The 24,757-nt window shown below is 39.3% G+C and overlaps 2 protein-coding genes across 4 annotated transcripts in view; both read left to right on the top strand.

Moving 5' to 3' along the window:
- The window catches only part of aff4 (AF4/FMR2 family, member 4), a 32,132-nt gene extending 9,800 nt beyond the window's left edge, over window positions 1–22,332 (top strand). For both annotated transcript variants that reach the window (XM_043220900.1, XM_043220899.1), the window contains exons 2-20: window positions 1,916–2,039; window positions 5,356–6,078; window positions 7,935–7,979; window positions 9,130–9,219; window positions 9,516–9,546; window positions 9,640–9,706; window positions 9,933–10,025; window positions 11,172–11,319; window positions 11,955–12,773; window positions 13,834–13,913; window positions 14,436–14,655; window positions 15,530–15,618; window positions 15,941–16,004; window positions 16,473–16,609; window positions 16,690–16,761; window positions 17,367–17,460; window positions 17,643–17,686; window positions 18,554–18,771; window positions 19,919–22,332. In XM_043220900.1, the coding sequence (XP_043076835.1) occupies window positions 1,920–2,039; window positions 5,356–6,078; window positions 7,935–7,979; window positions 9,130–9,219; window positions 9,516–9,546; window positions 9,640–9,706; window positions 9,933–10,025; window positions 11,172–11,319; window positions 11,955–12,773; window positions 13,834–13,913; window positions 14,436–14,655; window positions 15,530–15,618; window positions 15,941–16,004; window positions 16,473–16,609; window positions 16,690–16,761; window positions 17,367–17,460; window positions 17,643–17,686; window positions 18,554–18,771; window positions 19,919–20,046 (3,282 nt within the window). In that variant the 5' untranslated portion in view covers window positions 1,916–1,919 and the 3' untranslated portion in view covers window positions 20,047–22,332. The remainder of the gene's footprint in view (window positions 1–1,915; window positions 2,040–5,355; window positions 6,079–7,934; window positions 7,980–9,129; window positions 9,220–9,515; window positions 9,547–9,639; window positions 9,707–9,932; window positions 10,026–11,171; window positions 11,320–11,954; window positions 12,774–13,833; window positions 13,914–14,435; window positions 14,656–15,529; window positions 15,619–15,940; window positions 16,005–16,472; window positions 16,610–16,689; window positions 16,762–17,366; window positions 17,461–17,642; window positions 17,687–18,553; window positions 18,772–19,918) is intronic.
- A 1,258-nt stretch (window positions 22,333–23,590) lies between these two features.
- Window positions 23,591–24,757, top strand: part of shroom1 (shroom family member 1) — a 25,703-nt gene continuing 24,536 nt past the window's right edge. For both annotated transcript variants that reach the window (XM_043221762.1, XM_043221763.1), the window contains exon 1: window positions 23,591–23,746. The gene's annotated coding sequence lies outside the window, so the exon portion shown is untranslated. The remainder of the gene's footprint in view (window positions 23,747–24,757) is intronic.

Here is a 24,757-nt window from a genome sequence, read left to right as displayed (position 1 = left end):
TTTAAGAATCAAATGTTTGTTGTCAGCTGCAACTCCTGCGTTATTATGCCGTTATATTATGATTATGCATTCAGTGACACGGAATGGTCTTAAGCGGATAATGATATTGCTTATTGCAATTATTTATGGCGCAATATATCGCGCAACAAAAATGTTGTCATCGCGACGGTCCCAGTTTGTAGCGAGCGTTTGGTTTCTCCAGAACGGTTCCTATTTTGAAAACTACGCCCAAAGTGTGCTTCTCTTGTCTGCATGCTAGCATGTGTATTTTCTTCGTGAGCGCACACAACCTTTCCGATTACGTTTTTAGACGACAAGTCATGACCGCGTCCATTTCCAGTCGACTTGCAATTCAATTACGCCGCGAGTTGCATAATTTCGATTAGCTAGGCATGTCTGATTCGCCGACAAAATGGGAGCCAGAACATTTTAAACGGAGACCGTGTGGAGTTTGGTCGTTTCTATTAATTAGTCGTACGTTTTTCTGCAAATAAAAATGCAATCCGAACCCAGGCTGGATGGAATTCGCCAGTTTACGAAGAAAAGTTTAGCTCCCTGTGAAACCATTGTTTTATTTTTACTCCAATTCCATATCGTCTTTTTTATTAAAAGGTTAAATAATAAATTGCACGTCTAATTAATTGAAATCCTGGCGCTTGCCTACGCAACACGGCTAAAGCCGGGACTATAAGATGAGTGCATATTGACAGAGCTTTAGTTTTCGCTCGCTGTTAATAAGCAGCGTGGAGAGAAAGCTTAAGGTGTAGGTGTTCATTAATGCTTTTCCAGAGATGCTTTGACTAATTGGATTTAGTCGCAGCGCCCCGTGTCAAACGGCTACGCGTGGCATCGGTCATTTGAGTGTTGTTGTTTTTTTATCGTGCAAACGCTCTCCCATTAGCACGTTCGTTGAGCTTTCTCGACACTCCTATCAACCGAACAATATAAACCTCGGCTGGATCTAATGCATCAAAAGCGGCTCCCCTCTAAAAAGGCATCAGAACCGGCCCGAGCGCGGATCCCTTCCCCCTCAGCGCCGGTGATCTAATCACCGACGCTTTCCTTCTCAAAGAAGAGCGAGAGAGATCGAATTAGTTGACCAGTAACAACACGTTTTTGTTTTTTTAGCTCTCACGGTTTAATTAGCAATTCGTTAACGTTTCAATGCAGTTTGGTTGTAATTTAATTTATCCGTTTCTTTCTTGGCTTCAGGAAATAGAAATACTAATTCATCGCCAGCATCTCTTTTTTGCTTTTGAAGAAATGAGTGGAAACTTGTCTCACCGGTCTATGTATGTGGTCCTGAGCCGCGACGTTCTTCGACGAGTCTCTGTGCGGCGTTTTCGCGAGTTGTTTTCAACCCGTTGTGGTTTTAGATTTTTATTTTAAAGTATTTAAAGTTATTTTTAAGACGTGGGCACGGTCTCTGCTAATCGCTAAACTAACGTTCCTCTGGAAAGTTTCCCTTGCCACCATCGATTGCTCAACCCTCGTTTAACCGAAGCCACGTCTCATTCGAACCTTAAATGCCTCAACTTTTTTTTTATTTTTAAAGGTTTCTGTTTGCTATAGCTTCATCCGTTCTGAATGTTGTAACCGCTTTAGCGAGTCCTCTCATTATTAATGACGTGCAGGGAGATAATGATGGTGTTTATGAAATGTAAAGATGGACGGAATTAAAGTCGGTATTACCAATAACTGCTACATGACTGTTGTCTCTTACATAAGATAGTCCAGGCTTGTTTTCTGAAGGGAAAGCACATTTGATTGTCCAGTAATCCTGTTTATTTGTTTCCATTTGTTGTTCAAATGTGTAACTTTATCTTGGTAGATCCAGGTGTAGCTCAAGGTGTCAGGAAGCTATTTTTCCTCTGCTTCTTCACTGCTTAGTGACTCTTAGTGTCTCTGTTGTTAGCAACATGAACCGTGAAGACCGGAATATGCTCCGTATGAAAGAAAGGGAAAGGAGAAATCAAGAAATCCAGCAGGGAGGAGAGGCCTTTCCAGCTAACTCTCCCCTCTTTCCTGAACCTTATAAAGTAAGTTCATTTTGTTTCTTCTTTTTTTTCCTCCCCATTTGATCATCAGTTATTTTATTTATTCTTTTGCCCCGTAGACCTCCATTTAATCTTGCGTTGTTCCTTTTTTTGGCTTCTGTTCTCAATTAATCTTGCTCTTTAGCAGAAAAGCCCTCGCGGATGAAAGCGCTGTGGTGATGCAGCGACTTAGTTGTTGGAAAAATGCACGCGTCACGCTAACATGACAGATACGGCTGTTTTACGGTCCCAAAAAAAAGTGTAACGTGCAGTAAAAAAAAAAAAATCGAATGCAAAACTTACTGTAAAAATGTTAATTAGCAAAAAACGGATAAAATTCAAAAATCATGCTTTTTATTTATTTTTTTGCATTGTGCTTACCAGTTAATCTCAATCAGGGTTTTTCTGATTAGGTTAAATGATATTAAATAAAAAAAAAAATTAAGTAGACACGGCCCAAAAATATTGGTAACATGATTTTTGAAAATGTTAAATGGGTTTTTACCTTTTTAAAATGGTCATAATTTACAGTGCGATAAGATATCACTGATATGTAGCGCATATGCGTTTAAATTAAATGCATGCTTTTAAGTAAATTGTTACATTTAGTTAAATCTGCTGACGGTTATCTGTTAATTAGCCAATTAGCTTCAAATTAGTGATGAAAATCTCCAAATGAATCTATCGCTTTGTGCTTCAAACTATTCCATGGTACGTGTCCCGAAAGCCAAGCGTTGTACTGTTTTTATTTGGTGACAGGCTTCATATGCTATTTCTATTCTAACGGTTATTGCAGGCCATTTTATGGGTAAGTACTTGCATTGGTAGATGAATCCGCTCGAGATGTTCATTAAAAGTATGGCTGCTTAAAAATACGTCTGGCTGATATGAGTTAACTTCCTGTCCTAAATGTGTGGTAAGTGCTCAGCAAATCTCCGTTTTGCAGGGACAAGCATTGTGTGGTTTAGTTTGCAGATGCGAGAAAAGTCTTCTTTTTTTTTTTTTTTTCAGTACCGTGATGGATGCATTTTTTTCACATCAGATAATCTTCTCGAGTGATAAGAGAGAAAGAAAAGTGTTCCGTGAAGTAATACCAAATCGGTACATTTATTTTGTTGTGCTTGTTGGTTGCTTTTAATGGAATCATTTTTGGACTTGAGTTGTTCCCATTATAACAGTATATGCCCTTATTTATATTTTTTTTTGCTAATTGCGCTTGGAAATATATAATCGCCTCATAAATTTGCCTCACGAGCACAGTGTCCTTGCTGTGTCGACACATGCACTTTCCTTCTGGGCGGGATGTGCATTAGGACTTTTATTATAGTTTTTTGCAACCGTGTTTTGTTGCTCTGAGGTTTATTGTACTAAAGTTTAGAGTGGAAATGTGTCATTAATGTTTTAACTCTAGTGATCCACTATCAGAAGAACCGTTTTTATTTCATTGCAATTTTTTGTTTAACGCTTAGGTAGACTACATTCGTGAGGTTTTTCGTTCTAATTGGATTGATATATATAAGGCTGCAATGAGTGCAAAAAGGACACGCATGTAATAGTGCCGTAGGTTACGCTAAAGAAGATTACGGTCTAATCTTTGCTGTTAACCAGATTTACACAGCGGTAAGTGCTTTGCTTTCGGTGGTGAACCTGTCATGGGATAACAAGAGATGCAACCCGACAGGTAGAGCGTACAGACAGCTGCAGGCCCGTTATTACCTTCATATTTCCTCTGGGATGAGATGAAGCGGCGTGCGTTATCGCTGGAAAACCCCTGCTTTGACATGCCCTCCGGTTGGGCTGGAACGCGGTGTATTACTCGTTTATTCTGGATGAACTCATCGGGGGTAGTAGTGAAAAAAAAAAATACTTGACAGTTCCTGTATGCTTGACTCCAACATGCTGGAGAGATCGAGGTCTGAAACGGCGCAGGGAATATTGAATCATAGTGTCTGATTCTACATAATCTCTAAATCATGTTTAATGGTTGCAGGGATCAGACAACAAAGAGGCCATGTTCCTTTCTGTGACGTTTTTAGATTTGCGCAGTGTAATGTTACAGCATCACAGGAGTCGTTCGCAGATACCCTTTTGCCTTGCGTTTTATTTAGGGTTTCCATTTATATACGCGTTCAAATATATACATGTATATGTGTGTATATGTATATGTATTCACTATAAAAGGACTTTATAGGCTTTAAAGCATTTTGATTCTACACATTTACCATAGCAATTGATTGTAGTTTCCATAGTTTTAACAGCGGCATTTGTAATAAGCTCAGACCGTGTATGATTGTTCACGACCATGGTTAGATGCAACAATGGTTTCTATAAAACCATGAGCTTTACAAGTAGCCTAAAGCATTTAGAAAGTTTAAATACACAATAGAACGTCACATTTGCTTCAAGATAGACATTTAATGTCCATATACTTATGGACAAAACCATAAAAGAGCATTTTGCTTAATGTATGCATATTCATAATTCTTTTTTGCCTATTTGTAATTTATTATTTAATGTGTGGCATGTTTATATTTCAACAACAAATTGTAGAAACACGAGGCAGTTTTGTAACAACAGAATTATCTGCTTTTGAAATGTTTGCACAAGTCAGCTTTTATTTATATGAGTGATTTTAAATAAATTTGTTAAATTACTTGATTATTATAACATTTATTTTCTGTTTTTTGACCAAGTGCATCCTGAATTTACGGGCTTTGGCCAGTAATGATCAGAATTAACGCACAATAAAGTTCAGTAGTTAACATTAGTTAACTACACTATGTACTAAGATTGAGTTCACACTATTTATTAATCTTCAGCCTTTACTAATGCATTAATAAAATCACATTCTGTTTGTTAACATTAGTTGATGCACTGAATTAACAACGAATTGTATTTGTATTAACCAACATTACCAAAGATTAATAAATATTACAATAAATGTGCTAAACCTTGTTCATGTTAGTTAATACATTGACTAATGCTAAAAAATGACACCTTATTATATTGTAGATGTTACAGAATTTATTATGCTCCATTCGTAATAGCTGTGTAATAATAATAATAATGAATATGCAATGTTTTGGTCAAAATACAGAGGTTAATGGAGCTGACTACATACAGTAATAAAAAAAGAGGGCTGGCGAACTTTCTAGTAGCATCAGTTTGACTTAAAATGTGACCGTTTAGTCGCCTCGAACCTCTCAAACAGACACGTTTTGAAGTTTTTATAAAATTGCACACACTGACATGAACCCATATTGTAACATGGCACTAGTGTTTGAGTCACACTCATCTCGAGTTCTTTTTCTCCCAACAGTCCTGTAAGGAAGATAAACTCTCAAGTCGCATCCAGAGCATGCTGGGAAATTACGACGAGATGAAGGAAACAATCGGTGAACCCCCAATGTCCAAACTCATTCCCAAAGCCTCCAGCTCCTCCTCGGACGATAAATCCGGTCAGTACAGTGACCAGCGCGGAGGCAGCCAGAGTCAGAACAGCAAATGGACTCCGGTCGGCGGCATTTCTTCTACTTCCTGCTCGTCGTCCTCCACGTCCTCGTCATCGCAGAAGCGCTCGTCGGTGCAGGGCAGCCACGGCGGCGGTCAGCGCAGCGGCTCTAGCAGCGGCGGTCAGCGGCACGAGCGAGAATACAGCAGCAAGAAGTCCGGCAAGCACGGCTCAGAGCACAAATCCCACTCCAGCCCGGCCAAGGGCTCCATGAGCTCCGGGGGACACTCGCGGGGCCGCACCAAGTCGCCCAGGGACAGGGAAGCCAACTGGGACTCGCCCTCGAGAGTCCATTCCTTCTCCAGCGGACAGCATCCCAGCCAGACCTTCCCGCCCTCGCTCATCAAACCCAGCTCCATGCTCCAGAAGCCCACCGCCTACGTGCGGCCCATGGACGACCGGGAAACGGCCGAGCCCAAGACCTCCTCGGAGTCGTACGGCGCTCAGTCGCACAGCGGAGCCGTGGGAGAAATGAAGCCCAATGGCAAGGCTTCCCTCACCAAGCTCAAGATCCCGACGCAGCCGGTCGACGTAAGTCCTGCATGCCCCCCAAAAGGGGTTCGTTGCTTACGCTGTAAAAATGCCAGTGATTTTAACAGAAAAAACGAATCTGTGAAAATGCTACAGTAAAAACCTGTTATATGTAAATTCCTGTAAAATTTATGAGGGAAAAACGTAAATTGACGTTCCCAGAATTCCCTGATTTGCATTTTGTCGTCGTCGTCTTAATTTTTTAATCAGTTATGTTTATTATGGCTGTATGGTACTTCTAATGTAGTTAAATTGTGTTCATCGCGTATTTCAGTTGTATTATTACTCACCTTTATGGTGTTTAACGTTCGTGTGAATGACACTTTGCACCTTCTGTATGTGTTACCATTTAAAAGCTGCTAGTGATGAGCTTTAGTTCATCACATGACTTTGATAACCACCAAACGCAGGTATTGACGAGAGTTTATTTCAAAGGTACACATTTCAGTATAGTAGATTGGTATATTAACAATATATCAGTTTTAACTGTAAAAGTTAAAACCCAAAACATTTTTACCATATTTTGTGCGGTAGAATATACGGTTTTTCACTATTTTTTTTCCTTTTTAAATCCCTTTTAAACACTTTTTATTTTGAGGAGTCCACAACATACTCCGTATTGACGAAGTATAGGTCCACTTACGGTCTACAGTGTGAGTTAGTAGACGTGTAGTTGCAAATGAATGAGAATGTTGACGTGTAGTTACAAAGTTACTTATAGTTTGTAGAATGTCTAAAGTGGACTATCAAAATAAAGTGTAACTTAATTTCCTTAATAAACCCCTAATTTTGCTGCTTATTCATAGTAAGGTAGTTGTTTTAAGGATTAAGGGATCTAAAATAAGACACATGTGCTTTTTAAGTACTAATAAACAGCCAATGTGCTAGTAATGTATGTATACTAATAAGAAACTATTTAATGTGAGAATTGGTCCTTAAACTTACATTTTACTTAAAGCCTTTGTTTAATATATGATGAAGGTAATATGCATTTATCTTCATATATAATTGTAACCAAAAGTGAAATGCGTAATAACATTGTTGTTTTTATTTTTGAAGCATTATAATTTCAAATGGATTTAAGAAAATAGACATAATGTCTTGTAAACGTGGATATAAAAATATCCATGAGATCATACAGTGCATTACGAGGCATAATTAATGCATTTAAATTACTTTGATAATGCGTTTTATGTAAGTGCTTAAAATAACCTGCTGTATGATGCTGAATGAAGAAATGTTTATAAGCACAGCACAGCTTTAACATAAGCGCCACCTACTGTCCGAGACTTGCATTTAGTCACTTTATTGTGACTGGAGGATTTTTTTTAGCAAAAGATCATAAATCATTGCAGTCTTGCGCGTCTGATGACAACACGCAGACGTTGCATCTTTTTTTTCTTCGAGCGCGTGCTGGGTGTCACCATGAGGTGGTCGTATAAATTTAGCCATCCTGTTTGAGAGAGAAAATGTGGTCAGACTGTTTTGTTTAGCGAGTTTTACAAAGCAGGCTACAAATGATTAATCAAACCATCACAGTAGACCATTTTCTTTGGGATTTATTGTAACGTTTTAGCTGGCCGACATAAAACGCGCCAAGACTTTTCTGGCTTTGTTCCACCATTTAGCACGAACCTTTAGGAAAATAACGAAGACCTGTTACTGTGATAACGGTTTGTCTGTGTTTTGCCCCTTTACAATAACATCGGCAAGTTGTGTGTGTTATAGCTCTGAGGTTTTGACAACAATATAAATTTATGCTTGTTATACATGTAGTCACAAACAACCCTATATATTTGATTGATGATTCGCTGCACTGTAAGCAAAGATCTGCATGCTTTTGTTCGTTCTTGTAGGTTTCAGTGGGAGCAGATGCAAGCTGTGTTGATGAAATATTAAAGGTAAGAGCCAGTTTGCTGAAAAATTATACCACTTTACTTTACTCACATTTGCTAGCAAAACATGCTAGCAACATTTAATGTTAAAAGTGATGTTTAGGGACTTATGCTAACGGTGCTAAGTTCGACAAACATTCAAATTCTTAGCAACACTTGGCTAAATGTTAACAATTCCTGTTAAAATATGCTGCTAACAGCTAGGCTAGCAAAGCCTAGCAAGCATCTAGGCAACACCTGCAATGCATTTAAACATGTTAACCATGCCTAGCAACAAGCTATGAGTGTAAAATGCTAAGGACGTACTTCATGTTGAAGATGCTTATCGGTGTGTTGACAAGTTAGCAACACTTAGCACTATGTTAAATCTTAAAGGTATGTTAATGCCTAGCAGCATGCTAGCAACACTTAGCTTAAGGCTAACATTTACAGTGGCTTGTAGCATGTTCAAACATGCTGACAACAGGCTAACAGAGCTTAGAAAACATGTTAGCAACAGCTAATAAACTATTTTAACAACACCTACTGACATGTAAAATACTGACATTTAAAAAAACTGCTAACATTGCCATGTTGACATATATTAGCAATATTAATGGTAACATGCTAGCAAAATGTTAAAAACAAGTTTTTACAGGATTCTAGCCATGCTTAACAGCATGATAAAACAAGCTAGTGGTTTTGTTTAATGCTTTTTTTTGTTTGTTTTTTTTATTGGTCCGATGAGGTTTAAAATGTATTTTTAAAACGCTATTAAACTTGCAGACTAGGCTTTTTTGAGTTTCGAGTATGGTCTCTCTGGTTTCTCTTACTGCTCTCCTCAAAGAGAGACACTTTGCTAACATTTTCTTCACTTGTGTAATAACATTGTTCACAGAGCTGCAAGAAATGACAGAAAGCACTTTGGATTAATGCCAGTAATATGGTAGTATGTTGCTTAACCCCGTCTTATTGGAGATGCATTAGAATGAAGATATAAATGCAATTAAACTATAAAGCTTCAGAGGGAAGACATAAAACGCACATAAATGCAACGTTTATAAAAGGGGCCTTCATTGAGTTAAAGCATTGAAGGAAAAGATTGTTCACAGCTTTATCTCTGGTTTCTAAGCTGTGCTGATCAGGGTTTTTTTTGTTGTTGTTTTTTGTCCACCAGGAAATGACTCAGGTCTGGCCTCCTCCACTAACAGCCATTCACACGCCCTGCAAGACAGAGCCGTCAAAGTTTCCCTTTTCCACCTCCAAGGTCAGACTTGACAGGGTCGCAGTACTTGACGCGTCCGTTTTAGTTTTTTTTTTGTTTTGTTTTGTTTTTTATCATGGTTGCAGGACATTAAAGAAACCGTGAGCTGCTCAGACAACAAAAATGAAAATAATAACCTGCATAAATGCTAAATAATAATATGCATAAATACTAAAAACACATTTAGACCCATAAACTGCACTTCAGCACACAGATTTTCCAGATTCATTTTGAACTTCTAGATATATAGTTTTTTTGTGGTATGTGTAAGAAGTAACCGTTGTTGTCTTTTGTTGTAGGATGCCCAGCACCTATCTTTTGGGGCCCAAAGTAAGTTTTAGTAATCATTTGATCAAACTCTGGCTATTGGTTTGTTGTAGCGATGCATATTTTGTGTGCTGATGATTGTTTTTCCCCTCTCAGAAAAACTCTCAGGGAAGAGCGCATCCACCAGTCACTCGTCTAAACCATCCGACAACGAGCAGTCCAAGTCAGTCACTCATATGCTTACAATGTTTAAACCGTTTCATCTGTTTAAAGCGTGCATTCAAGCCTTAGACGTTAGGCGATTCTTTTTATGTATGCATGCTATACATTTTTCTAACATGAGCAATATCATTGATGACTAATATATACAGTTAAAGCCAGTTCATCATAACAGACGCCACAGTCTTTGCGGTCGGCTTTACTGATCTCTCGTCTTGCTCTCGTTTCAGCACGCTGCATGAAGATCTGAAGCTCAGCAGCAGCGAAGACAGTGACGGAGAGCAAGATCCTGCCAAAAACCCTTCCCGAAACACCTCGACAAGGTGACGCGCTCAAGTTCATCATCACTCAAACCCCAACTAATATTTAGAAATTGCGTACCCTTTTCTTTTCCGTTAGGTGACAATGAAAGCACAATTAGGTTAGCCTTAATTTAAGGTAGTCCTAATTTTAACTGGTCTACTTTCTGGACCATAATGCATTTTGTTCTGGCCAAGATCTGCGTGCTTTCACAGGAACCGCCAGCATTTTAAAGCGGCAAACGACGGCAAACAAAATCAATTCAAAAGAAATTAAGATGCTGCTTTCTGAATGAATTATTGTTGTTTTCAAACATTAAAATCTGTAGTGTGTTATTTCAGCATCTTGCACTATGCACTTTGCTTCTGTCAGACACTTGAAAGGATTTTGTCTTTTAAACATGTTTCTTGACTATGATTTTACTCTTTGTCTTGAGTTATCACCTGCTGTTGTTTTCATGGCCATGAGAAGGCGTCAAATGGTTGCATGAAATTTGCAAAAGCCTTCAGCTCTCCAAACACTTTACAGTCCCTAAGGTAGTGTTGCACCAGCCTTTCGTAAGTTCGTACTTTATTTTAAAGTCCGTGCTAAAGACTTGGTAACTACTAGCCAGTTTGTAAGTAACTCTATACTTTATTTGGTTGCACCATGTGTTCTTAATTCAGAATGTAGGTGTTAGGTCAAAAGCTCTGAAGAGTACTGCATAGGCAAAATATGCTGCTTGCTCTCAAAGGTCCAATTACAAACCAGATGTACCTAAGAGTATACATGCACTTCCACTGGAATACAATGCTTAATCATAAAATAACATATCAATCAAATAACTATATGTCATTTCTGTTAAAATGAAGAAATGCAATCATTTTATAATTAATTTCTATTTCGTTTTAAGCATCTGGTGTAATTCTGAAACATTTAGTAGGGTGTACGTTGTAACGGAGTGTCCCTTTATGTCAAAACTAGGTTAAGTTAACTAAGTAACTTCGGAACAGCTGGTGCAAAGTGCCCTAGGGGAGACTTGTAAATGACGGGTGAGGAGACATGCACATGGCTCTTTATGTGGGTTTTGGTGAATAAGCTTTCTCAAGGAGTGCAATGACATCGTCTTGCTATTTGTGCTTTTGCAAAGTTGAAGCGAATGCAGTAACTGATTTGTATGTCTGCCACAGTAACAACAGTAATAACAGCGAGGCTCCTGAACAAGTGGACACCAGCAGTCACAGCGGTTCAGAGAGCAGCTCCGGTTCAGACAGCGAGAGCGAGAGCAGCTCTACAGACAGCGAGAACAACGAACCACCTCGTCCTGCGTCGCCCGAGGTCAGTCCCTGCACAAGCACTGCCTCCCTCGCACGCACACATCCACTCACCAAGGGAAGCAGGGTTATGATAATGACACAACATGTAGGGCTGGGTATCGGTTTTGCGATTTCCATTTCTGCTTTTTGGTTCTAGCTCTTAACGATTGCCAGGTTTGGTTCCGATAAGGTTTAAAAGACGATATCAAATTTATTTATATAGTTTTTTGCAAAACTTTTTGTTGTAGCTAAATATCATGACCAGCAGAAAAAAATAAAAATAAAAAAAGCAACTTTTGCTTATGGTTGTAATAAAATTTCTGGAGTATTGTTAAAGAACTGGTTCTCAGTCCCCAACACTAGCCATATGTTGTGTGTGTGTGTGTTGTTAAGCTATACCGATATATCGGAGTGGCCTAACAATATACATTGTTATAGAACTGCTTCTCAATCCCCAACACTAGCTGTGTGTGTGTGTGTTGTTAAGCTATACCGATATATCGGAGTGGCCTAACAATATACATTGTTATAGAACTGCTTCTCAATCCCCAACACTAGCCATATGATGTGTGTGTATATTGTTAGGCCATACCGATAAATTAGCTTTTATGTTAAGCTGAGTTTGACGTCACACTCAATGCATGTTTGGCATCACAGCGGGAACAGCCCACGGCTAACAAATGGCAGCTGGACAACTGGTTCAAGAAAGTCAACAAGTCGTCTCCAGCTTCTCCAGTGGAGAACAGCAGCACGACGCCGCCAAAGTACAAGAAAGAGGGGCGAGGAGAGAACTCCAGCAGGATCTACGGCGGCTCGGGATCAAAAGACACGGCGCCCTCGGCCGGGCGAGACCTTCGGCCAAACCAGAAGGGGCAGGACAGGCGAAGTCAGAAGTCTCCCGCTCAGAGCGAGGGTGGAAGTCAGAAGGGGCGGCGACTGGAGGTGGGCAAGAAGCAGCCTAAAAAGCCAGACAAGCCTCCCGTGGTGGAGGAGCCCAAGGGTGGGCTCAAGGTGGAGACCGAACCCTCGCCTGAGATCCCGCTGCACAGAGTCCGTGCGGCCAACAAGGGCCCCCGCAAGCCCAACATCAAGAAGGAGCCCAAAACCTCCTCGCCTCGCCCGGCGCAGGACAAACGCAAGAAACCGCCCAGTTCGCGCGAGTTCGTAGAATCCGATCCGTCAACGTCGGACTCGGAGGGCAACGAGAGCGTACCCTCGTCTTCACAGACGCCGAGAGAGCAGTATGCCGAGAACCCGTCGGTCCTGTTCTCGCCCATGCTCTCCCCGCTGAGTGACGGCGGGAGTCTGCCGCCCAGACTGCTGGTGCAGATCGACCTCAATCTGCTGTCTAGAGTTCCTGGACGAGTCTACAAGGAGGCCGAGGTGAAGACGGAGAGGGGCTCGCCCGCTGAAGGAAAAGACTTCCAGAAACAGCCGGGAGAAAAAGGAGCCAGCAAGGGGAAGAGAAAACACAAGGTTGGTGGCGGCTGTTTTTTGGGGTTTGCTAGAATATGCGTCACGATTTTTCGTTTGAGATCACGGTTCACGATTCTCATTTTTTGCACGCAAAAAAAAAAAAAAAAACAGCAACAAAATGTACCTTCAGTATAATTGCTAAGTGTATTGGAGTGTATATAAGCGTATTGGAGTAACAAAAAAAAGTATTTTTCTTATTTTAGACCCTTTGAAGTGAAATGTTAAAGCTTCTATCGTAGGTTAGTGGTGTTAGGAATGTGCTAGCCCTAGTCATAAGGGTAGTGTTTATTTTATTAGAGATTAATATATCATCTGAAAGCTGAAGGACGGTGTATTAGTAAGATACAACTATTATAAAATATTGAGAAAATCACCTTTTTGAAGTTGCATGTTTCTAATCAGAAATTACATTTTGATATTTACGATAGGAAGTGCATTGAACTTGATATCCTAATGATTTTTGGCATAAAAGAAAAATTGATCATGCTTATGACTGCTTTAGTGCTCCACGGAGGTATATTTCAGTGCTTTATTTGTCTCAGACTGCTGAATCATCACTTCACTCTTCGCCTGAAACACTGTTTTATTTCCTGTCTCTGTAAAGCCTGCCTTCTGAGCGTCGAGTGTTCTCCGATTGATTTTTGTTGTTGTATCCTTGGTTTAATTGTGAACCTGCAGTTTGGGGTCAAAGTCACGTACCCTCATTAAGGCTACAGTGCTTTTTGCGAACTTTTATTGCAGTTTAAATAACCGTTTACTGTAATTATATTGTAAAATGTAATGTATTTTTATCTTTAGTGTCGCGTGATATTTAAATCATTCTAATATGCAGATGTGCTGCTCGGAAAACGTTTCTGGTTATTATCATATAATTATATAATACTTCATATTGTTATGGAAAAAGTGATAGGTTTTTCAAAGATCCTTTGACTAGAAATGTGCAAGCAATTACTTAAAATTGAAATATTCTGTGTTTGTCTGTATGTGTCTTTGTGACCTGACCCCAAACTTTTGAAAAATAGTGGACCTTTTTTTTATAGCTATTGCATTTCTTCCACAGAATGATGACGATGGTATCAAACCAGACAATAAGAAGTCAAAACTGGATGAGAAGTCGTCACACAAATCAAGCAGTAAAGAGTGAGTTTGTTTTGCTTTTAATTTCTCAATTTTTTTTTAAGTATCAAAACGTTTTGAGTAAGCAACTGGGAGATCTGTCTTCAGACAGAAATAAATAGTAAAAAAGCCTCTTTTGGTTGCCGAGGGACACATAAAAAAAGAAATCGGTTATTAACATCACTTATCATTTACTTTTATATTTTGCATCACATTTATTTTTATATATTGCATGACATTTATCTGCGGATTGAGGTAAACCATACATTTAAAAAAAACGTACAAATTGACATCAGTATCAAAAGTACTATTTCTAAATGTTGCTTTTTTTTAATGCACTGACTTTTAATTCTGCAATACTGTTCAAATGCATCACATTCTGTGTTCAATGCACTGACAAATATAATATAATGTAATGTGTGTGGAACAAAAAAAGGTGAAAGGCTGCATTAAAGTAAATTAAGCTCTCACACCAGCGAAGTTCATCCTGCCGAGCAGTTCGTTGCTCGTGTTAAACCCCAAATTTTTTTTTTTTTTTATTTGTAGCTCGTCTAAGCGTGCTCAGGACAAAGAGAAGGAGTCTGCGCCCTCTCCTTCGATTACGCTGCAGCGGACGCCCAAATCTGAGCACCAGGGCCGCAAGCGGACGCTCAGCCAGTCCTCCGCCTCTGTGCCCAGCAGCGCCAGCAGCAAAGACAGCAGCAAGAGCAGCTCCAACTCCAAACACCGCAAAGGAGACGACAAGCCCCTGCGCAGGGACGCCAAGGTGTGTTTGCACATGCACACACACACACACACACACACACACACACACACACACACACACACACACACACACACACACACACACACACAGACAGACAGACACAAAGCACAGGAGAAGACCTCAGCCTCTCTCAGAGAGCAGTTGCTGGATGCTGCTAGCATGTACTGTTTTTTTTTTACGTTTCCTATATTGTGCATGCACAGTAATACATCCACTCTCTTGAGACTTTTTGCAGTAGCAGTAAAAAAGTATTCAGTTCATAGCCATGGCATTAAATGTTGCATGCGTTGCAAAAAAATGTTCCTTGTTTGTTTTTCATTTCAATCGAATCAAGATACATGTACTTGAAGTGTAAATGTGAATTCTTTATCAAGAGCTGATATCTGTCAGTGGGGTTTGAAAACCTGTGAAGGAAGTTGTTTTTGTTTTGAGTTTGTTGGCAGATACTTGTTTTAATCAATAGGGCTGGGTTTTTACACGTTTCACAATTTAATTTGACTCTTATTTATATATATATATATATATATATATATATATATATATATATATATATATATATATATATATATATATATATATATATATATATATATAAATTTTTATTTTTTTCTTATAAATATAAACATAATGGTGTCTGTCTTAAAGCAAAAAATAAAACTTCATAGATTTATTCAAACAAATTAAACATCTCTGCAGTTTATTTTTCTGTCTGGCTGAGTTTAGGGTCATTAAAATGTTTTTTGTTACCCAGCCCTTTTAATGATTGACTTTTAGCAAAACTTTGGTTATGCCGTTATAAATGTATCTTGATTTAAGAATCCTTTGGAAATGTTTTATTTTATTTAATTAATAATTTTTTTTAATACATTCCCAGGAGAAAAGCTCTAAAGCGGAGAATCCCGTTGCAGTGCCGCCCCTCTCCGATGGCTCTAAATCTAGATCCAAACTCCTCTTTGAGGACAGGTATGGAGATTTTCATCTTTTCGTCTGAATAATTACTCTCCTTTTTAATTTATAATCTTTTTATTCTGCGCGATGGTGATGAGCGTGTCCATGTTTAACGGTATACCGCTGTCCATCAAGTCTTTTGTTTGATTTACAGCTTGCGGTGAAACCCTCTTACAGATAGTGGGACGTTTAAGCATCATGTCTTGTTGTTATTAGCTGTGATTTGTTTAATTGTGGTTTCGTCGCGCTTCCTCCCGTCTTCACTTTCGGACATGGTGTTGAAGCTTCAGCTCTTTTTCTGAAGTAACATCCTGTCTTCCCTTCATCTGAATCGCAGGGTTCATTCGGCTGATCATTACCTTCAAGAAGCGAAGAAACTGAAACACAACGCAGATGCTCTGGTGAGGGTTTGCTTCGGATAATCTGGATGATATTCCTGCGACCTCCAAGCTCGTATTTAATGCAATGGGTTTTTTTAATTAGTACATGCCGTTTAATTAAGCAAAACATTGCATATTTAAAACCAATCATTAGATCGAAAACCTATACCAATATTCTTGTTTTACCCATTTATTAGCAAGTTAATCATTTCAAATGTAATGTTAAGTGCCACTATTAACTAGTCGCTTATTAACATGCATGTTATTAACATATTGGCTGTTTATTAGTACTTATATCTATTATATGTAATATATCTCTTGTGCTGAATGATTATTTCCCCCATGTTTCGATATTTCATTTCTCATTTGTATACTCTACGTGAAAGCTGTGCATAATAAAGACAGAGCGTATCTTTGCTGTCTCACGCAAACGTGGCGTAGAACGGCGCTCTGAAGCTCTGGCTCTGACGCGTGTTGTCCTGCCCACAGATGGACAGGTTTGAGAAGGCCGTGTATTACCTGGACGCCGTGGTGTCTTTCATCGAGTGTGGAAATGCCCTGGAAAAGAGCGCCCAGGAGGCCAAGTCTCCCTTCCCCATGTACGCAGAAACCGTGGAACTCATCAAGTAAGTTGCCAAAACGTGCCCTCCGGCGTATCTTCATCGCGCTTTGAGAGAGTGCTGACACACGTGTGCGTTTCGTTCAGGTACACTATGAAGCTGAAGAGCTACATGGCGCCGGACGCAACCTCCGCAGACAAACGGCTAGCGGTGCTGTGGTACGTAGCAGAACACCAGTGGCTCTCTAAACGACGAATAAGTCTGATCTCCACACCATTCCAACCAACCGGTCTTATCTACGCTCTACATTATTACATTATACTTTATTACGGTTTAATTTTTTTTATTTTTAGCATTTAGCAATTTTAGCACTTACGTTCTAATAGCGTATCGTCTTTTGGTTATAAAAATATTTATCCACTTTTTAAGCACCGTTCCAGTCCTGTTGGAAATGTCACGCTCTGTTAGTCATTCGTCTTTGTCCACTTCAAATTCACTTTTTTTGCACGGTCGCTTTATAAACACCTGTACTTCCACCCACGTCAAACGTGACCTTTCCCACATCAGCTGAGAAAGACGTTTGTGTCACTTTCACTAGGTATAAGACCCTTATTCCTCGGCTGGGATGCTGTGGAGCTCTTTGAAGCTGCATTAAAACTGCTTTTTGGAATCATTGGCCACCGTATGGAGAAACATTTTAGGATGCTTTTTCTTTAAACGCGCTATCGGTGTTTAATAGCAGCCAGCTTCGTTTGACCTTAATAATGAAGTAAATGTAGTTGAGGCTGATACGCGGGTCTAATCTGTCTCTGTCTCTCTGCAGCCTGAGGTGCCAAGCGCTCCTGTATTTGAGGCTTTTCAAGCTACGCAAAGAAAGTGCACTGAAATACTCTAAAACGCTCACTGAACACTTGAAGGTAACCTGCTTTTCTGCGTTTTAAATGACCACTATAGGGTTGACATTTCAAGCTTCTTCCTGTTTGTTTTTTGTCTGTCAAAAGGTTACTATGACGTGAAATGTAATTTTTGTTGTTAATGTTAATCGAAATCATAACACATACAAGATGTATTAAGTAGGGTTTTATTTGTTTGCTTCCAGAATTCGTTGAGTAATAACCAAGCTCCATCTCCTGGAGTAGCAAAGTAAGTTACGTTTGGTTTACGTTATTATTGTAGATGGTGTAATAATTATAGAAACGTGAGGTTGACCAGTTTCTCTCCCCTTTATGTACCACTAAGCAATAAAGCAGTAAACTTGCAAATGAACAAAATTATTACTTGTAATTTTTTAAAACAAAAGCATTAAAACTTAAGGATGGTGCTGCATTCTGTTTTTTAAAAAATATAAGCCAATTTTACAAAATATAATGTAAAGATCTTGTGTAATAAAATGTTATGCTTTTTTTTTTTTTTTTTTTAAGTAGTTTTTGCCATGAAAATAGAATTTGATGCCCACACGGCATTACATAAATATTAAAAAAAAAAAAAAAATATATATATATATATATATATATATATATATATATATATATATATATATATATATATATATATATATATATATATATATAAATTGTTTATATAAAGTATAAATATCTAAACATCAAGATGCATTAAATTATTAAATACTAGTAATTATAATTAAATGAGTTTGTGCTAATTTCCCAAATTCCTCAGATTTTCTTTATTTTCTTTCTATATTTTTTAAGCCCATTGGCAGGTATTTGATCTTGTCTTCACCTTTATTCAAACTCTAAGCTTTCCTCAGATGATTCTTTACAATTTATAATTTTAGAAGTTTTCGTAAATGTCCTGCAGGAGCCCTGTGTGTGTGTGTGTGTGTGTGTGTGTGTGTGTGTGTGTGTGTGTGTGTGTGTGTGTGTGTGTGTGTGTGTGTGTGTGTGTGTGTGTGTGTGTGTGTGTGTGTGTGTGTGTGTGTGTGTATGAATAAACCTGTTCAGAAGGGATAGCCGTTCGCCCCCTAAATTGTGTTTCTTCTGCGTCTTGCAGTAAAACGGCGGGAATGCCGTCTCCGGTGTCTCCCAAGCTTTCCCCGGGCAGCGCGGGCAGCTACTCCTCCAGCAGCTCCAGCCAGAGCGCCAGCTCCTCCGTCACTATCCCCCAGCGCATCCACCAGATGGCAGCCAGCTACGTCCAGGTCACCTCCAACTTCCTCTACGCCATCGAGGTGTGGGACCAGGCCGAACAGCTCGCCAAAGAGCAGAGAGGTACTCCTCTTACTCTAGGATGTTAAGTCTGTTTTCGTCCTGAAGCGGTTCTCGGGCGGTTTTGTGACTCCGCGCATCTTTTCTTAAGTCTCTCTGTTTCTAAGCGAGCATCTGTGTTTATGGAAAGCATTGAATTGTCTGTATTTGTTTGAATCTGTAGATTACAGGGTGGTTGTAGTAAATCAACTGTAGCGAAACATACAGTGCACTCAACATATAAAGCACAAAATGCATAGCTTTTTTTATATTATGCTGCTAAATGTAGTTATTAACACCCAGAAATGTATATAAAATTAGATGTACACTGCTATTTTGGTAACACTTTTTTTTTTAGGATCTAATTGCTAATTCGCATGCATATTACTAGAATATTAGCCATTAATTAGCAGTAATTAAGTGCATATTAATGCCTTATTCTACATCCCTAATACTACCCAGTACCTAATGCTACATTTAAAAAAAAACGTCTCTTCTACCCATCAAGGTGGCATTTTTATTAGTTTAAAAAAGGGAAAAAAACTGTGAAATTATTACTGGTTAAAATTATGGCATGTTTTAAAATAGAATTTTTATCTGTGATGCAAAATCATCATTACTCCAGTCTTCAGTGTCACACGATCTTTTAGAAATTATTGTAATACGCTGATTTATTAGCAATATTGGGAACTTTTGTGCTGCTTAAAATGTTTTGGGAGACTTTTTTTTTTCCAGGATTTTTTTTTTTTTTTTTTTTTTTTTTTTTTTTACTTTTTCCAGGATTCTTTCATAATTAAATGTAACCCAAAAAAGAACAGCATTTATTTTAAATAGAAATCTGAATATAATTGAATATACACTAGCGGAGCGGATTTTATATATATATATATATATATATATATATATATATATATATATATATATATATATATATATATATATATAATAATAAGTGATAGACTTTTTTTACTTTTTATTGATCAAAGAATCCTGGAGAAAAGTAACACAACCCCAAAAAAATTCTTAATGCCTTTATTCTGAGCTGCGTCTTCTTGTAGAGCTCAATCTAACTTGATTTTGCCTCAGGATGGTTATTTTTCCGCTTGCATGAATCCAGATGTGAGCACCTGCTTAAGAGTAATTAATTTATTTTTTTTGGTGTTTCCCGCAGAGTTCTTCGCCGAGCTGGACAAGGCTATGGGCCCGCTCGTCTTCAACACCAGCAGCATGACTGACCTGGTGCGCTTCACGCGGCAGGGCCTGCACTGGCTACGACTGGACGCCAAGCTCATCCAGTAGATCTGTCCGGAGCCCCTCTATATATGCCTACTCGAAACACTCACACACTCGACCTGCCTCAGACATCTCTGTGACACTGTGTTCATTTCTACACCAGCTTGCCAAAAACGGAAACACTCAGAGCCCCGGCCCCTCCACCACGGACCCTATGAATATTCACGAGAGGGGAGGCGGCCGATCAGAGCGCTCATACACCGCATCGTCCCGCTCATATCATCAGCTAAAAAAAAAAAAAACGGCCCGCTTTCTTTCTTTGACTGTCTTTTGGGTTTACTTTCTGCTGGCTGTAAGCAAACGAGAATAATAATTGGATGTTTATAGCTTTTTATTTCAACCAAAGTACCTCCCTTTAACCAAAGGTGCTTTAAAAATTGAGGTTTTCTCCTTTTTATCATTTTATCGTGCCTTGTATTTGATATACAGGAAACCGAGAGACGCGATACCTGGAAGTACACGTGTAGAAAGCCGGGACTTGTTCACGCAGGGTGTGGATTGCCAAAGGCTTGTAAAACGAGAAGCAGAGAGAACATCGTGCGCTCAGCAGATAATGAATGCAGTACAGGCCTCTCTCTTGTATACCAGACCAAAAGACTGTTCGGCACCATATCAAGGCATTATTACTAATAAGTTGAGTTGTTTTTGGCCTGGCTCATCCACGGACGCCTCATTGGCCTGTTTGTATACGTCACTACCGCGAACTCCCAGGCCGCGTTTTATTATCTTTTTTGTTTTTATACGAAATGTAGCGCTCGCATTGGTTCTCTCTTTGATTTTTTTATTTTGATTTTTTTTCTCGCTATTAAACGCAGGAGTATTTTATTAGCCTAATACAGATTTTATTTAGATAAACGGCGAATCGCTTCGCTCCAAGTTGCGTTTTCACTCTTGGGCATGGATACAGGGTTGCAATACGAGATGAGAGACGTATTTCTATTGTATATGAAAATATCGTATTTAACTATTTAATGTGAGTCTTGAGGTTGCCTTCATAGTGTCATATAGTCCCCTGTGTGTTGCGGTTCTTTTCAAAGCAAGCAGTCGCGTACGGATCTATTTATGTGTTCTGTTGAGAATAGCGGTTTATATATGTACATATTACACGGACCACGCACGCAGTAAACCCCATCGAAGCGCGGAAAAGCGGAACGAGATACGAAATGCTGGAAAACTTAGCATCCGTTGCACTAGCATCTTTCCTCTAATCGGCTCCCGAACTGTTTTTTTCTGTCTATGCAGACGTGTTTTTCTCGGTAGCTAACGAGGACTTCCGCCAGATCCATCGTTTCTGTTTAGAGAGCGGAGAAATCCCGCGTTACGTCTGTTAATGTGCTTTTATGTCAATGAACTCATGCACTAACGTGATTTCTGTACCGGATGATAAAGTAACTGCGTATGAATATGGATTATGGATGGTTTCCCCATGGCCTTTTTGCTTCTCCAGACGCGTCGTCGTGCTTTGTCCTTTTTGAGTTTCCTGTTTTTACTGTTTTTATCTCTTCTCGAGTTCACCGTAGTGCTTTTAGAGTATTAGCCTGGCCGATTGATTTAAACCCATCTTTAATTTTCTTCGATCATAACTTGACCCAGAGTGAGTTACCTTTTTCTTTTTCTTTTTTCGTTTTGTTTTTTCGTCCAGTTGAAAAATAACACTCGCATGTTTCTATTTAAATACTAAGCTGTACAGATGTACATAAAAATTCTCTTTTAGGGTAAATTTTTACGACGATTTAACATTTGTATTAATTGTAAATAGAATGTGAATATATTAAATGCACATTTTCGTTACTGTTTTTTTTCCCTCCAACAGAACACTGTATGTTAGTGACGCCACGTTCAGATTTCCTGTGCTGTGTGAACACGGCTTTCTTTCGTTTTAAATGGTGACGTCGGTGGGGTTGAAATGGGCTAAATGCAGTTGACTATAAGAAAGATCTGCCATCCGTGACATGGGAAGAACTTGATCGTGCTTTTGAGCGCTTCCCCTTGTCTGTATGTAGTACTCATTTTATAGTGGTCTCAAAACAATCATTGGCAAGCAGTATAAGATCAGTTTAGTTTTAAAAGTATTGACGAGAATAAATCTACATATATATATTCATATATGGATGCAATATGATTTAAAGGTACTCTTAAGAGCCTCGATTATCAGAACTTGTAATAACTTGTAATTTAAACACTTTTTTTTTTTTTTTGGTGAAGTGAGTATTACTAATGGATTTTCTGAGTCTGTTGCAAATCATCTTTGTATTTTGCTGTATTGAGAATAAAATATATATGACTAAAAGGTTTTGCCTCTGATTTGAATTACTTCTGAAACTGTAAAAGTGTTTTTGAGCGTTGAACCTTAGCTTAGCATGAAGGAGACGCTGTTGATTTAATGCATTAGGCCGGAAATTAGTCCGATATTTGATTTTTAATCACTTTTTTTTTTTTTTTTTTTTACTGGTTCTACCGAGACAAAGTCAGGTTTAGAAGTAGACTAGAAATGTTTAAAACGGGACTGAAGCTAAGCATCAATTCTAGCTGCTTTTAAAAGTGTGCATTACTTGATTAATTAAAAAGTAAGTGCGTTACAATATTGTTGCACCATAAAGTAACTCCATTTACTTTTAAGTGTAATGTCTTGTTACCGTTACTTTTTGTCACCCAAACTGAACTTGCTCGTTTATGCTTAATAACAAAAACCCAAAAGATGCATTTTTGGCAACGTCAAAAAATGAAATGAATTATTTTTCTTAACACGAGGGCAGGAGGCGTGTCGGTGAATAAATGGTCGCAATGGTAGTTGCTTGGAAAAATTACCCTAACCCTTAATTTTACCTTAAATCTAGGGTCGTTTAAGCATAAATGTATTATCAAAACTATATGTGGACTTGTAGGAGACTTTGAGCTCTGATGGTATAATTCTGATCACAATCCTCTTGGTATTTGGATCTCGAGTAGCTGGGTCATGCATGGCACTACCGAAAGCACTTAAATCAGATTTCAATAAACTTCAAGCCCTTTGAACTACATTAACGCCTTCCAATAAGCAAGGCTTGCATTGTTTTGTCCTCCGTTTGAAGATGCAAATGCATGCATGCAAACTGAAAATATCAACCATTTTTGGGGCATTTTCATTGTCGCTCTCGTTTAGAAATGCGTCTCGGACGCTCCGCACGCCATTCAACGTTCAAAGAGATAGTTCAACCAAAAATGTCATGTCTGTCGTCGTTTAACCAGCCTTTGGTTGACCTGCATGAGTGCCTTTTTTTTTTTGTTGAACACGAAAATATTTATTGAATGTTCGTAACAGAACAGATTTCCAAGTACAGAAGGAAATCCCATGTAAGTCAACTGTGTTTTATCAACATTCAACGAATGTTTGAAACAACTTGAGGGTGAGTAAATGATATTTTTTTGTTATTTAGGCTCTCTAGGCTAGCTATTCATATTACGTGTGTACAGTTATTCAGCATTAACGTTTACGTAAACAAATATGAGGGCCACCTCAGTGACTTTTCCGTCGGTCGCCCCGCCCACCCGCGGCCCCGCCCCTCCGCGACCCCGCCCCCCGCTGGCTGGCTCGCTCCGGACGCGGAGCTGGCGGTAGCTTCACTTTCCCTCAAGACGCACGGAGTTACCACGCTTTATAACGCTCGGTTTACGTCGTTATCGCGACGGCCGCGGTTATGAGTCGCGTCCTGACGGAAGCGCGCAGGTAAGCAGTTAAAAGGGCTGGCGTCGTTTTGTAAATATCACAGTTTCGGTCCGCTCCCAGCAACAGGTGGATATTAAACGATGCCTCTGTATGGAGAGCGGCTCTGTGGAGTGCTTTAACTCTAAAGGGAATCGTATAGTTGTAGATGTATGCACTTTTGTGTAAAACTGTTACACAATAGGTGTTTTGTATAGACTTTGTCCCAGCAGGCAAAGAGAGAGAGGAGGTAATCAGGCAGAACAGATTCTGACCATGCACTTTCTCAAACAGAAATGGTAAAAAAAAACTCCTTTTTCCTCCAGGTGTATGTAATAATTGGCTAGAAAGAGATGTTAAGAGCATCGCACCCCTGTAGGGTCTGTTCACAACAGATATGTTGCATCATGGTTTGTTTTTCTATAGCACCGGTCACTTTGGTTGAATTATTCAGGAAAGCTTGTAATGTGCAAGGAGAATTCAGAGGGGTGAAAATGTGACGGCTTTGCTGCGCATTGTTCCCAGGAAACCAGACACTGGTGTTTTGTCCAGTCGCCGAAACTCTATCAGTCTTGCCTCCCCGTGCTCTCGGTGGCACACTTTGCTGGGTTTAGGGGATGCATTGCGTGCAAGACGCACATAAACCCGACTGCCATCCACCGAGAAGCCTTCGCACGAGAAAGATTCACTGCTCTTTGGCAGATGCAGCGGAGACGCTTGCTTGCCTTGCTTGCATTGATCTGGGGAAATCATGCTCGCATGCTGTTGAATATCACTTGGGGAATGTCTGCTGACGAGGTCAGGCTTGCAGTAATCGTAGTGTAAAGTTCAGCCGTGTCCTTTTGCATGGAGACAATCCATTTATTGTTTGGCTGTTGCTTTAACGCCGGGCACATCCTCAACGCAAACTGGTTTATCCAGGCTCGCTGGAAACTTGTTTATCTGTTAAATGCATCTTGATCTACAGCTTTTGCATTGAAGTTCGAGATGCAACAACATTAATAATCATTTAAAATTTGACTTTCGAAAGCTCAC

Source organism: Puntigrus tetrazona, chromosome 21, assembly GCF_018831695.1.
Source record: "Puntigrus tetrazona isolate hp1 chromosome 21, ASM1883169v1, whole genome shotgun sequence".
NCBI lineage: Eukaryota > Metazoa > Chordata > Actinopteri > Cypriniformes > Cyprinidae > Puntigrus > Puntigrus tetrazona.
The sequence above is the reverse complement of the archived record's forward strand: the minus strand, read 5'-3'. Positions and strand labels throughout refer to the sequence as shown.